This window comes from Dermochelys coriacea, chromosome 3 (assembly GCF_009764565.3).
Source record: "Dermochelys coriacea isolate rDerCor1 chromosome 3, rDerCor1.pri.v4, whole genome shotgun sequence".
NCBI classification, from domain to species: Eukaryota; Metazoa; Chordata; order Testudines; family Dermochelyidae; genus Dermochelys; species Dermochelys coriacea.
The window spans coordinates 150749016-150762997 of NC_050070.1; the positions used below are offsets into that span (position 1 = coordinate 150749016).

A 13982-nucleotide genomic window follows, 5' to 3' on the forward strand; every position below is an offset into this window, starting at 1 on the left:
GCTCTCTGTTTGGTTTGGATTTGCAGGACACCAGCAGCACAGTGAGAGTTGCTGGGAGCTACCAAACCTCACTGACCACCACCAGGCACCATGATGACGAGCAGCGGTCCCTCAGACAGGTATGGCCAGACCTTAGTGTGTGTGCACACGTCCCCTGGAAACATCGCCTCCCACGCTGGTCCCCTGACCAGCCCCTCCTGACAGAACCACAGCTGCAGCGATGTTTCTGGGACCCCCTCCCTGCAGCCTGGCAGGCTCATCAAGCGACAGGACTGCCAGAAGAGCCCAAGGACCCTGGGATGAGCCCACAGGGGCCATGATCCTGACAAATCCAGTGTCCCTGGAACTTAGAGGTGGGATGGTGGGGAGCTATTGCTGTCCCCAAACCCAGAAACCCTGCTGCCCTGCCTTCTGCCCTGGCCCTACAGCAGAGGGCTGGGGGAGCAGCAGCCAGTGCTGTGCTATATGTAGTTCTATGGTGGAGCCCAGTCTGTAGCTCATGACGTGACTAAAGCAACGGGATCGGGTCTGTGGCGCTCTCCTCCCTCGGCAGCTCTCCTCTGGTCAGTTTTCCCATAACTCATGGGCTGCAAACATTCCGTACTGCGAGGAGAAGACAAATAATAAGACTTGGCCCCCTTCCACATCTGCCAGCACACATCTGGCCGCCATGGGCCTGTGAGCAGCCAACACCCTCGCTTGCTCCCTCCCTCTTTCATAACAGCTTGGAAATGCTCTTGGGTCCCAGGGCAGCTGAACCCTTGCACTCTTGCTTAATGTCAGTGGGAGGCGGGTCTGCTCCCAGCACTTGCAGGGCTCCACACAACCTCTCCTGGGCCAAGCAGACACTCTTCTCCCCACTGTCCCTCCCGCAGAGAGCTGCCCCTCTCCTACAAGTGAGATCCATTCTCCTGCCTTAGCATCAATGCCATATGGAGTGTCAGATATAGCCCCCTCCCCGGATACACCTTGTTGGGGGCACCCAGTCTCTTCTCTTTGGGAAGGCACACACAGTGGGTAAGGAAGTGGGAGCCCCGGTGTTCGCCACTAACAACCCAGGTGGCCTTATTTCTCCGAACTCCAACACATCCAACTTCCCAGTAGGGGATTCTGGGTCCAACAGGTGGGTGCTGTACTAAACAGCACTATGATTAGAGCTGCCACTAGGGGGCAGTTGGGACTCCGCGTGCGCATTCGACTACATTAAGGCCTAGGTGGACAAAAGCAGCTATAGGCTTTGAGTGTCCCATGTTAGACTTCTAGGGCCTGATTCTCAGAAGGGCTGAGCACTCTCCAGTCCAGGTGAAGCCAGTGGGAGCTGTGGGGTGTTCATCACCTCTGTAAAAACAGGCACAACGGCACAGCGCCCCACTGAATGGAGAACCCTCTGACAAAGACTTGGGTGTCCTGCCTCCCCCGGGGGTAATCAGCTGACCATGAGCTCTCAGTGCTACACTGTGGTCAAAAGGGCTAAAGCGATCCTGGGCTGTATAAACAGGGGAATCATGAGTAGGAGTGGAGAGGTGTATTTGCACTGGGGTGACTGCTGCTGGCACACTCTGTGTGTCCAGTTCTGGTGCCCACAGGTGGTTCAAGAAGGAGGTTGATAAATTGGGGAGAAGTTCAGAGAAGAACCACAAGAATGATTAAAAAATTAGAAAACGGGCCTTATGGTGATCAATCTATTTAGCTTAACAAAGAGAAGGTTCAGGGGTGACTTGATTCCAGACTATAAGTATCTATATGGGAAACAAATAGTTGTTAATGGGCTCTTCGTTCTAGCAGAGAAAGGTACAACACGATCCAATGGCTGGAAGTCAAAGCAAGGCAAATTCAGACTGGAAATAAGACCGAGTTTTACCAGGGAAGATAATTAACCACTGGAACAATTTACCAAGGATCATGGTGGATTCTTCAACAATGGCAGTGTTTAAACCAAGCCTGGATGTTTTTCTAAAAGATATGCTTTGGGAATTATTCTGGGGCTGTTCTCCGGCCCGTGTTATACGGGGGGGGGGGGGGAGAGGGGAGGGTCAGATTAGATGGTCACAGTGGTCCTTCTGTCCTGGGAATCTCTGAATCTGGGAACTGGCTGGGGACATTAATGCTTGTAAGGGTGCTGCAGAATTCAGCAGGGGTGCCCCAAAGGCTAATGTCTGTCTGTGTTGCATTGTGTGAGGGAGCTTGAGCAGCACCAGCCTGCACTGTCCTGAGGTCCAGGAAATGTAATTAATGTCTGCTTAAGGGAGCCTAGGGCTGGAACAGCCAGGGGCTGCAGATCAGGAGTGATAGGGATGGGAAGAGCTGTGTGTGGGGAGCCCAAGGCTGGGATAGTGGGGGAGCTGCAGGTCAGGGATGAGGGGCACTGGCAGAGCTGGGTGTGGGGAGCCCAGGGCTGGGATAGCGGGAGGGCTGCAGGTCAGGGGTGAGGGGCACTGGCAGAGCTGGGTGGGGGAGCCCAGGGCTGGGATAATGGGGGGGCTGCAGGTCAGGGGTGAGGAGCACAGGCAGAGCTGTGTGTGGGGAGCCCAGGGGTGAGGGGCACTGGCAGAGAGGTGTGTTGGAAAGTCCAGGGCTGGGATAGCGGGAGGGGGGGCTGCAGGTCAGGGCTGAGGGGCACTGGCAGAGCTGTGGGAGTGGCAGGTAGCCCAGGCCCCTGCCTTCTCCAAGAAAATCTCTCCACTGCCCTGACTGCCCTCCCTTTATGAACACTGAACCTGAGCTAAGTCATGATTTGGTGCCTCCTTCCTCTCTCCCCTCTTCTGGGCCAGGGATGGTCAGGAGATGGGGGCAATATCCACACATCCTCCTACCACCTGTCCTGTCCCAGCAGCAGCCTGCTCAGAGACCCCTCTGACTTTGCCCATCTCTCGCACAGGTATAAAGCCGTCTGGTTAATCTTCTTCACACTCGGCCTGGGGACACTGCTGCCATGGAATTTCTTCATGACAGCCACCAGGGTAAGGAGTGTGTGGTGCGTGTGGTCCATGCTCGTGTGGTCTGGGAGCTGGTATGCGCCAGGAGGGACGTGCGTGTGGCATGGGTGTGTCGGAGGCAGGCGCGTTCATTCACTCTCTCCCTTTCAGTATTTCACCAACCGCCTTGGGGATCCCCAGAACGTTTCCTCCCTGGAGCCCCTCGCTGGGCTGAACAGCACAGACAAGGGCCAGGAGCCTCCCCCCACCTACCTGCAGGCCAGGTTCAACAATTTCATGACGCTCTGTGCCATGCTACCCCTGCTCATCTTCACCTGCCTCAACTCCTTCCTCCACCAGAGGTGAGTCTGGCCCCGCTCTGGCCCAGTCCCTCATCTCCATCCCCTCTGGCCAAGCAGAGAACGCGGCCCTCCCGCCCGGTCCCCTCCAACCCCAGAGCCCAGCTGGACCAATCCCCGCTCAACACTGGCATGAGACCCACCAAACGCCTGGCCTTTGTGACCCAATTCCTCTTTGAGGCAGGCCTGCCAAGGTGGGTGCCTCCCACAGCCCCCCATGGCCCTGCTGGCAGGGGCTCTTCTCACTGAGGGGCTCTCTTGCCACCCTGCAGGGTACCCCAGAAAGTCCGTGTCCTGGGCAGCCTGGTTGCCATCCTGCTGGTCTTCATGATGACGGCTGCCTTGGTAAAGATTCCCCTGGAGCCCCTCCCCTTCTTCGTCATCACTGTGGTCAAGATCATCCTCATCAATTGTGAGTGGGGGCCTTGGGCAATCCTTGATGCTACTGGGGTCGGGGAAGCTGTCCCCAGAGGGGTGGAAAGAGGCACTGACCCCGTTCAACTGCTCCCTTCGCTGTTAGCCCGGGCGGTGCCAACCCACTCTGCTGCTACAGGGTCTCATGTCTGGGTCTGATCTCCTGGCATTGAAGTGCATGGCTACTCCTCCTCCAGCAGGAGGCGCCATAGGGAGCCAGGCAGGGGCACTGGCTGTGATGTAGTGCAGATCCCCGGTTTGTCTCGCAGCAAGGGTGGGAGAAGGGCACTGTTATGTGTCACCCCTATTTGCCGATCCTCATTATTACCTGTCTTTGTCCTTGCAGCCTTTGGTGCCATCCTCCAGGGCAGCCTCTTTGGATTGGCAGGGCTGCTGCCTGTCAGCTACACAGCCCCTATCATGAGCGGGCAGGGCATGGCAGGGACCTTCGCAGCTCTGGCCATGATCTGCGCTATCGCCAGTGAGTAACTCCCATGAAGCCCTGTCTACAGCCTTCCAGCCACCCACCTTTCAGTGGGATCTGCTGCAAAACACAGCCTGTGCCCAGGAGCTGCAGGAGGGCCTGATCGGTGCAGAGGGTGTGCAGATTGCCCTTCCCCTCGACACCCCTCCTACACACACACACCCTTCAGAGCCACTGCCAGGGCACCTCTAGGAAAGGGCACACTTGGGGGTCACTCTGGGAGGGGCACTAAAATCCAATTATTGGGTAGGTGATCACTGCAGGAGGCAGCTCGGGGGGTCTCCACAGGCTTCTGCAAACATCCTGTCCTAGGAGAGGGGTGTCCTTCTGGCAGAGCTGGCGCGGGGGGGGAGAGGCAGGGCATGACTCTTCCCCTATTGTTGCCTTCCTCAGCAACTCTCTCTGCCCTTCCCTCACCTCCGGCCTCTCTCCTCTCCGTGCTCCCAGGTGGCTCATTGCTGGAAGACAGCGCCTTCGGCTACTTCATCACAGCCTGCGTGGTGATCCTGCTGGCCATCGGCTCCTACATCCTGCTGCCCCATCTGGTAAGGACTCACCCTGGTAAGGACCACCCAGCCGGCAGAGGAGAGTGGGGGTGGGGATGCTGTGCTCCAGACGAGCCATAGTGCAAGGGGAAGCCAGCCTCATTCCCGTGCCTGCAGGCTTCCCCCGTGACACTCCAGCCCTTGTCACAGACAGCCCCCATCCCTGGGGGCGGAGAGGTTCTCCTTCCGCCCCTGCCCCCCCCCACACACACAAACTCTCTGGTTGGTCTCTCTGCAGGACTTCTTCCGTTACCACTTGATGAAGGACAAGAATGAGTATCGGGTCCACGAGAGGCATGCTGAGCTGGAGACCAGGATCGACCTGATCAAGAAAGGTGGGGTGTGCCAGGTGGAGTAGCCCGGACCAAACGACAGGGGAATATTGACGGGTAGGCTGGAGGGAGAGCTGGGGACTAGTGCTGGAGCTGGACCTGGGGAGGCTTCTGGTTCTGGGGAAGCCTGCAGCCCCTCTGCAAGTGGCCCACCCCAGAATCCCAGGGGATGGGGAAGCGGCAGGCATGATCAGTGCTGACTCTGGGACTGGGCTCAAGCGTGGAGCTACTGGCTGCACCTGGGGTCACCCACCACCTTGGGGCCTCCCCTCACCCTTCCTGTCTCTCCCTGCAGACGAGCCCAATGGGGTGGAACAGAGGTACCCGAACAACACAGCCCCCCAAGTTCCCAGCCAGAAGCCCTCCGTCTTCAGCATCTTTAAGAAGGTATGTGAGTCGGTGATACCCCCTACCCCTAATGCCTGGGTTATGGGTCCCTGGGCCACGTCTCTCACCCGGAGTGGGAGACCCCCAGAGCTGGTCTGTCCCTACATATTTGGGTAACCGGGTCCTGGCTCTGTTTTCTCCCCTCAGATCTGGGGCATGGCTCTGTCAGTCTGCTTCGTCTTCACTGTCACCATTGGGGTCTTCCCGGCAGTCACTGCCGAGGTGAAGTCCACGATCGCCGGAAGCAGCAAGTGGGGTGAGTGACAGCAGGCTTCCCTTCGTTCATTTCTGGGAAGACTAGGGACAGGGCGGGCTAGAAGGGAGCGGACCCCCAGGGGCAGAGCTGGAAGAAAGTGGGGCTCGGGTGGGGAAGGAGCTACAGGGGAGAGGCCCCAGTGATCTCTGATGGCAACCTGAGAGCTGGATAGGCCTGCTGTGCCCTCTGACAGACTGGACGCCAGGTTTCCCTCCTAGACTTGGGCAGGATCTGTGGGCAATGGTGTGGGCTGGGCCCAGACCCCAACCTGGCTGCTGAGCTGCAGGGAGAGGTGTGTTGGAGGAAGAGGGAGGGTGCGAGCCTGTGCCCCTGGGAGGGGCTGTGTTGTAGGGTAGGGCCTGATCCCCCTGTCCCCTTGCACGGTGGAGGGCACCTCACGCAGCAGACAGGACACCCCACCCCCTCCTATCACCTGTCACTGACCCTTTCCCTCTCTCCAGAGATGTACTTCATCCCTGTCTCCTGTTTCCTGATGTTTAATATCTTCGACTGGCTGGGACGGAGCCTCACAGCTGTCTGCTTGTGGGTAAGTGTGGGGCAGAGCGGAGGGGGAACAGGCCTGGCAGCTGGGCCCTGACCCTTTAGGAGCACAGTCAACCAATCAGAGTTCACCTCTCAGGGCTGCCTGTGTCCTGACAGCCCAGCTGCCCATGCAGGACACAAGGAAGTGGGTGCTGGCAAGTTAGCACAAGGGGCTTTGCATTGAATTCTGATCCTGACTCTGGGAGCTGAGCAAGAACTGTTGGGTTAGAGTAGGATGCTGGGAGTCAGGACTCCTAGTTTCTGTCCCTGGCGCTGATTGCCTCATTGCATGCCCGTGTGTGAGTCATTTCCCTGCGCCCTACCTCAGTTTCTCCACCTCTACAGTAGAGATCCTGCTGCTGACCCCTACCTCCCTGTGGGCTGGGGCTCAAGTACAATTTTGTGTATGTGCTAGGGAACGGCAAGGAGTGACTATCATGGAGATGTAGGGAGCCTGTCCCCCTGGAATCCTGTCCTGCCTCTTTTGGCTAGAGAAGCTAAAGGCACTGTGAATTCCGGGTATTTTCCCAGCTGAGTCTGACATGTTTCCTTAAGGGTCTATAATTAACTCCCTGGGAAGTGGACGTAAAGGCACTCCAGAGAGAACTAGCAAGCAAGGGGATGGCGCCCTGAGGGACACCAGCAGCTGGGGGCAGCAAAGTACAGCAGGGAGAGAAGTGGTGAGCCCAGAGAAAAGCAAGATACAGGATTCCAAGGGCATAGAAGGGACCCATAGGTGGTACTTGCAGGAAGCCATCAGCCGCCTTGTGGAGAGTGCAGAGGGCAGCAGCTACTTGGGGGGAAGGAGCCCAGGGAGCAGAAGCAGATGGGCTGCTCTGGGAATGTGTGCGACAGGGAAGGAAGCGTGGGGATGGCAGCTGGCAAACATCTCTAGTCGCTGGATATGGGATGCTAGCTGGGGCTCTGAGTTACTACAGAGAATTATTTCCCAGGTGTCTGGCTGGTGGGTCCCACCTATATGCTCAGGGTCTAACTAATCATCGTCATTTGGGGTGGGGAAGGAATTTCCCCCCAGGTCAGCTTGGCAGAGACCATGGCAGGGTTTCTCCTTTCTCTGCAGCATGGGGCATGGGTCGCTTGTGGGTTTGATCTAGAGTCAATGGTGGATTCTTTGTAACTTGAAATCTTTAAATGAGGGTGTCAGTAACTCAGCCAGCAGTTAGGGGTCTGTCACAGGAGTGGGTGGGTGAAGTTTTGTGGCTGGCGACGTGCAGGAGGTCAGACTAGATGATCACGATGGTCCTTTTTGGCCTTAAAGTCTATGAGTCTGGGAGCTAGGGCCAAGGGAAGAGCAGCTCACCACCGGGGAGAGGATGGTGCTGAGAAGTCTCCGGCTGGGAAGGAGGGCGTGGGCCCAAATGAAGTCAGAGAGATGGGTAGGCTGGAGGTCATGGAAGGGAGCTGGTGCTGTGGCGGTCCGAGAGGGGATGTGGCGAATGGGAGCGGGGGCGGGATCCTGTGCAGTTCCGGTTAGACGTTCCCATGGTACTGTTTTCCCAGCATTGTGGCTTGGAGGCAGCCATCTTCGTAATTGCAGCCTCCTTGTAAACAAACCCAGGCTGCAGCTATACAAACAGCTGGCCAGGGCAGAGGAGGAGCAGCGGGGGGCTGCTCTGCTCACAGGCAGTCTAGGGCTGGGCTCAAAGGGCACCAAATGGGCTACAGTCCCCTCCATGGCAGCAGTGCCCAATGCTGCCCCCTTCCCTGGCCCCCCTCTGTCTCTTTCTCTTGCCCCTCAGGCCTGCCCCATATGGTGCCATTGATGCTCTGGAGTTCTATGGCGTTTGCTGTGGGGTCTGGCCCTGTCCCAATAACAGGGCTCAGAGGCCCTTCGTGTGGGCCTCAGAGACTGTGTAAGCTGGTCTGAGCCCTGTACCCACTCTGCCCTGGAATTGCCTCCTGCCGTCCTCCAGGGAACTGAGAATGCAGGAGCGAGGCTAAACACCGCCCCCTGTAGCTAGCGTTCAGGGTGCTACCATGCCCAGGGAGTTGGGGGTGTTTTGGAAACTGATCTGCATGAGTGTGTGTCATAGGCCCTGTAGTGTTAACAGGGCTGCTGGGGGACTCTTTCTCTCTCACATTCCAGGTGGCCTGAGTGGGTCAGGTTGTGGGTCCAGAGTTTTGCTCTGCAGTGACTATCCCTTGTGCCTGCTGCCATGGGTGGGGAGGGGGCTGGGGTGTCTCTGGCTCTTCCTGCCTCCTCCATGCCCCATACAACACTTTCCCCATTACTGTTCAGGATGTTTGTTTGAATAAACTTGACAGCATGAGACAACGGAGAGCCTGTCCGGTCTGAGGCAGCCGGCCTGGCTGAACTAGGACCCCCTGCTGCCAGGAGCTGCCTCTCCGAAACTCGCTCCCAGCTCTGGGGTCACATCATCTGGCTGCCCTCTCCCTTAGCCCCGAGCTGCCTTGCCAGGCCACATCCCCGCTGGCAGGAGGACCCAGCAGGAGATGGTTCCAAAATAAGCTGTATGGAAATGGGGATGTGACTGCCTGTGGTTTGGCCTGGCTGATCTGTCGGAGGCCCTCCTTTCCCGGGGCGGGGCCGCTCAGTCAACAGGATGATGGTTTTGGCTGTGCCCACAAACACTAGGACTGGCCTGCCCCTATCCCGCAGCAAACTCTTTGGGCTTGGCTGGCATGGCGGTGGGGCAGTCGTGGGCACAATGTGCCCTGCAGGGTCTATAGCTGAGGGGACAACAAAGGTTCATGTCAGACGTAGGCAGCCAATCCTGGCTCCGGGATGTTAGCATCCATCCACGGTGGCCCCGTTGCAACTGCTCTGGAGAGGCCCAGGTGGAACTGAGAGGAGAGGCTGAGATGTCCCAGCGGTGTCGGGTCCAGGGGGCACGTTATCACACCCAGCTGGAGAAAGACAAAGATGGGGGCTCCCACTCTGCGCACTCGGCTCTAAGCAAAGCTGGACCTGCCGAAGGGAAGGGACTGAGCAGGGCAGGTTCCAGCCGGAACCAAAGTGTTTCCTGGGGAGGGCTCACACCTGCAGACACAGCAGGCAGGAGAAGGGAGACTGACCAGAAACTTGCCAAGCCAGGGCCACGGATCAGAGAGCATGGGGCAGGGGAGCTCAGGGAGCTGGTGAAAGCTGGCCAGGAGTACGGACACTTCCCATGAACGCTGGCCCCTCGGGAGAGGGCGGGGGACTGTGTGCGCACAGGGCTTTCACAGCTGCCATCAGCCTGTTGTTTTCCATCAGCTCGTTATTGGCTCTGCAGAACCCTGGCTCAGCATTCTGGCTCCTGCCGCCACCCAGCGCTCCAGCAGCACGAGTCAGCGGGCTGGAAAAGCCCCAGCCCGGTCGCAGGGAATGGACCTGAAGGGGTTGCAGGAGCCAGGGACTGCGTCCCAGGGACCTGCCTGCTGACCCCCTGTTCTCCCTGGGGCCTAAGCCAGCAGCTGCAGTGCAGGAGCTCAGCAAGTCCAGTCCTCCCCAGCCACATTCGCATCAGATGGGGGCGCAGGCTGTACAAAGGGCATTGCAGGGCAGAGAGAGGGAGCCTGTGTCCCTCAGCAGCACCCCTTTCAGGTGGGTAGGCACAGCACTGAGCTGCCTCGGTTAGAGGGGGGGGCTAGAGTTGAGTGGGACAATGGGAAGCTCCTTCAACAGCCTCCTTCCTATGCCTTACCTGTATTGATCCCCCTCCACCCTCACCTCTTGCCGTCGGATGCACCTTAGTGCCCTGCAGGGTGCCATGGGGAGATGCCCCTCACCTGCCCAGTTCCCCAGTGTCCTGTGGCACACTACCCACTCATAGGTCTGTATCTTTTCTCCCAGCCTGGGAAAGACAGCTGGCTCCTGCCCTTCATGGTGGCTGCCCGTATGGTCTTCATCCCCCTCTTCATGCTATGCAACGTGCAGCCCCGCAGCCACATACCCGTTTTCTTTCACCATGACGCCTGGTACATCAGCTTCATCATCCTCTTCTCCATCTCCAACGGCTACCTGGCCAGCCTCTGCATGTGCTTCGGGCCCAAGTGAGTGTGACCTGTGGCGGAGGGAGGGGAGCCAAGCAACCTCTTGCCACACACCAGCCCATGCTGCTGCACTGGGCACCGGCTGATGGCAATTCTGCCCCAGGGACCCAGCCTGGGCACAGCCCCCTTATCCAGGCCCTGCCTGAGGGACTGGGGGTTCCCCTATCTAATGGGTGCTTTTCCAGTTGCCTTGGTGCAGTGGGTTAGGATCACTCTCCCCATGTTACAGAGGGAGAAACAGGTGGTGGGGGGAGGATTTGCCCCAGGCCACCCAGGTATCCTGGCTCCCAGTCCTGTGCTTCAGCCACGAGTCTTCTCCTTCCTCCCCAGCCAAGAGCTGAGCTCAGACTTGTGCCTCCTAAGAGAGCAGTGAAAGCGACAGGGGCCAGGGCCGATCCCCAGGGGGAGACCTGCCCCCAGAGCTAGGCAGCCAAAAGTGACTGTCCCTGCAGAGCGCTTGGCCAGGGACATAGCCTCGGCCCCAGCGCAGGGATCTGGGGTCGACTGGGCCCTGCATTCTGTCAAGGCGAGGGGTATGCTGGCACCGGGAGCTGCAGGATGGCGCTTTGCCTGACACTTAGCAGCTGTGCTCTTTTTACGAGCCCATAACTCAGAGCTGGGCGCATGTCCCAGCGGGACATGGGGATGGGATTACTGCTGCGGAGAAACCCTGCCGGGAAGCAGTCAGCACCCTCCCTGCCCTTCGCTGCAACTACCTCCTCGGCCCCCTGCCCTTCCTGCCCCCCTTTCCCTCTCCCCATCACCAGTGTGTGTGATTATCAAGTGGCAGCCATGGCAGCGCTTCTCCCTGCTCCTGGCTGGCCTGGTTCCTAACCCCACCCCCTGCTCCACATACAGCACCAGCTCGACCCCAGGCTCAGCTTCAGTCCTGTGTGGCTGTGTGTGACACCCCGTCCCAGCCCCCATATTCCTCACACAGCCTGAAAAGAGCATGTTTCTGGTTTGGGCACCACCCTTAGCGCAGACTTCTGCTCTGCCTGCCATGTTCCAGCAGAGGGAGCATGAGAGCACCACCGACGGCTTGTGCCGGGTCTGTACACACCCCGCTGGTGCTTTTCCAGTGCATAACAGCTGGGCAGTTCAGTGAACTCGCTCACCAAGCGCATTCCCAGTGGCGTGAAGGGAGCCTCCTGCCCTCCACATCGGGGGGCCCTTTGCAGGCTGCTCCCCCTCACATGCCATCCTGTCCCCTCCTTCCCTACAGTGTCAGTGCCCCAACCCTGGGGGGCCCTTGGAAACTGGACTAAACTGTTCTCTGTCAGGCACTTGAGGCTTCTCTCTGGTGATAGAACAATTGGTCTCTAAAGCGGTCCTGGCCACGGGGGGGGAGAAGACCCTGTGTGTGCCTCAGGATCCCCTCAGTCCCTTGCTCTGACCCACAAGCAGGGGTTGAAGCACAGATCTGGGAGTCGGGAGACCTGGGTTCTCAGCCCAACTCTGCCATAAGGGGTGGGTGTCCAGCAGAAGTATTTTAACTGCTCTGTGCCACACAGATGGGGAGACCAGAGCTGGAAGAGCAGGAGGGGCGGGGCAGGAGCGAGGGTGGGGCAGCCCGCCTGCTCTAGTTCCCACATGTTCTGTTGAAGTGTGCATTGAGAAGCCCCTTTAGGTCCCTCCCAGCCCTTCTGTTCGGGTGGCGCAGGATTATTCCCCAAGGACAACTCCTAGTTCATTCCAGGTTCTCGTTCCCTTTCCCTTCAGCCCTGAGAATGGTGTGGGAGATGTTGGGGAGCTGCAGGGCACTGATTCCTGCAGGAGGGCTTAGGACAGGAGCCACCAAGGGTGGGGACTGGTGCAGAGTGCTGCTGGGCTGACGCTTCTCTCCTCCCCCAGGAAGGTGCCCGCCCATGAAGCCGAGACGGCCGGAGCCGTCATGGCCTTTTTCCTCTCGCTGGGCCTGGCGCTGGGAGCCATGTCCTCCTTCCTCTTCCGGACAGTGATCTAGCGGGGCGGCAGCATGGACACTGAGGCCGTGCTTGGTTCAGCTTCTCATCCTCCCGGCCAGCGCGTAGAGGTTACGGTGCTGCGGGGGACATCTCCTGTGTACTGCTATGAACTCTCACTGCCTTAACAGACCTTATGCCCTCTGACCTGGGGAGCAACCTCCACCTACCCTGAGGATGGCTTGGGGCTCCCATGGCTGGGCCACTTTGCCCTATCCCCAGCTTGTGTGATGGCTCCAGGACCTGTGTGCCCACCATACTGTGTGTGACCCCTGCATCCTATGCATGCACAGATCTCCCCCTGCCCAGTGTTGTGTGTCTCCCTCCCCCCACACAGATGCCAGGATCCTGCCTCGAATTCATATCACACCCGCCAAGTCTGGGGTCTTTTGCTCAAAAGAAAAGAGAGTGCCTGGGGTCACTGCCCCCTTGGGGGCTGCTTGTGACTGGCTCTCACCATCCACCCTCCTCTCAAGGGGTCCCTGGAGCGTTCACCCTTGTCCAGTTTCTCTCCCCCTCCCCTAGCAAGGGAAATGCCCCAGGCCTGGCTGAGTGAAGGGGAGTCCTGCCGATTGCACTCCCTCCCCCTCTGCCCTATATACGTGTGTGCCCCCCATCTCTATAGCTGCTGAGCCTCTCAGCCATTCATGGCTTTATTCCTCCCCCTCCCTCCTGGGAGCTAGGGAAGGGTCATGATCCCATACTCCAGATGGGGAACTGGGGCAGGGCTGTCTTGAGTGCCAGTCAGCTGCCTTAATTACTGCACTGGCTTCTTCTCCTTCTGCCCTGGCCTTTCCGCTGCTCCTGCCTTCCCTCTAGGTGACACTCACCCCAGCTGATTGCACTGCCCCAGACTTTGATCTGCCCCCTGCAGCAGTCCCCGCCTTCCCCAGCAGGAGGCGCTGACGGAATGGAGCAGGGATGCTGGCTGGGGGAGCGCAGAGAGTGAGAAGGCCAGTGCAGGACAGCACTGCCACGAGCCACTCCATGCTCCGTGAGGCCTTGCCTGGCTGGGTACTCTTTGGTGCAAGTGGGGGCTTGGCCCGTTTGTCTCTGTAAATGTAGCTGTACAGTTGCCTTTTTCTATACAAAGAGTGAACATGCCTCCTCGTGTGTCTGCCACTGACTCCCACGCTGCCACTGGGGGAGGGGAGCGCGAGCACCATGCAGGCGTCAGCCACAGGCGTCAGCCCCAGCAGAGCCAGGCCCCCAGGGCTGAAGGGACTGGTGTGGAGACAACCGTCCTCAGCCCCTGTTCAGCTCACTCCCACTCTGGCTTCCCATTTCAGGGGGGGGTTCCATGGGCAGTGAGGGGGTAGGGGGTCCCAACCATAACCCCAGCGCTTGGACACATGGCCAGTGCTTTGAGTGCTGAGAGCAGGCTGGGGGTGTGGGGGTCCAGGGCAGTACCGGCAGACTGGAGGTGCTGGGGGGGGGGAGGTGCTAAGCTATTCTGAGAATCAAATCCATTCTGCAAAACTTGCCCTGACAGGTGCATTGGCTGAGCTGTTGTGCCCCCTAGTGACCACAATAGTGAACTGCAGCATTCTGTCCTGTCTGAGCATCCCTGCACCTTTGCCTCTCTTGGAAGCAGTTGCCCCAGAAACATTCTCCCGCTCCTAGGGACAGCGATGGTTCCTCTGAACACCAGGACTACCTGCCCTTGACACAAACATATACCTGCCAGCTTCACCCCAGCATAGTCCACTGATGCCCTCCATCTACCACCTGTAACTCATGTCCAGGATAGCTGCATCCCTTGCACC

At 58.7% G+C, this 13982-nt stretch overlaps 1 protein-coding gene across 9 annotated transcripts in view; it reads left to right on the top strand.

The window, feature by feature from the left end:
- The window catches only part of SLC29A1 (solute carrier family 29 member 1 (Augustine blood group)), a 58356-nt gene extending 45036 nt beyond the window's left edge, over window positions 1-13320 (top strand). For all 9 annotated transcript variants that reach the window (XM_043511588.1, XM_038396534.1, XM_043511587.1 and 6 more), the window contains 12 exons: window positions 27-119; window positions 2879-2960; window positions 3087-3277; window positions 3547-3686; window positions 4035-4169; window positions 4620-4717; window positions 4956-5052; window positions 5345-5436; window positions 5584-5692; window positions 6154-6239; window positions 10053-10252; window positions 12107-13320. In XM_043511588.1, coding sequence (XP_043367523.1) covers window positions 91-119; window positions 2879-2960; window positions 3087-3277; window positions 3547-3686; window positions 4035-4169; window positions 4620-4717; window positions 4956-5052; window positions 5345-5436; window positions 5584-5692; window positions 6154-6239; window positions 10053-10252; window positions 12107-12218 — 1371 coding nt within the window. In that variant the 5' untranslated portion in view covers window positions 27-90 and the 3' untranslated portion in view covers window positions 12219-13320. The remainder of the gene's footprint in view (window positions 1-26; window positions 120-2878; window positions 2961-3086; window positions 3278-3546; window positions 3687-4034; window positions 4170-4619; window positions 4718-4955; window positions 5053-5344; window positions 5437-5583; window positions 5693-6153; window positions 6240-10052; window positions 10253-12106) is intronic.
- Window positions 13321-13982: the final 662 nt, after the last annotated feature.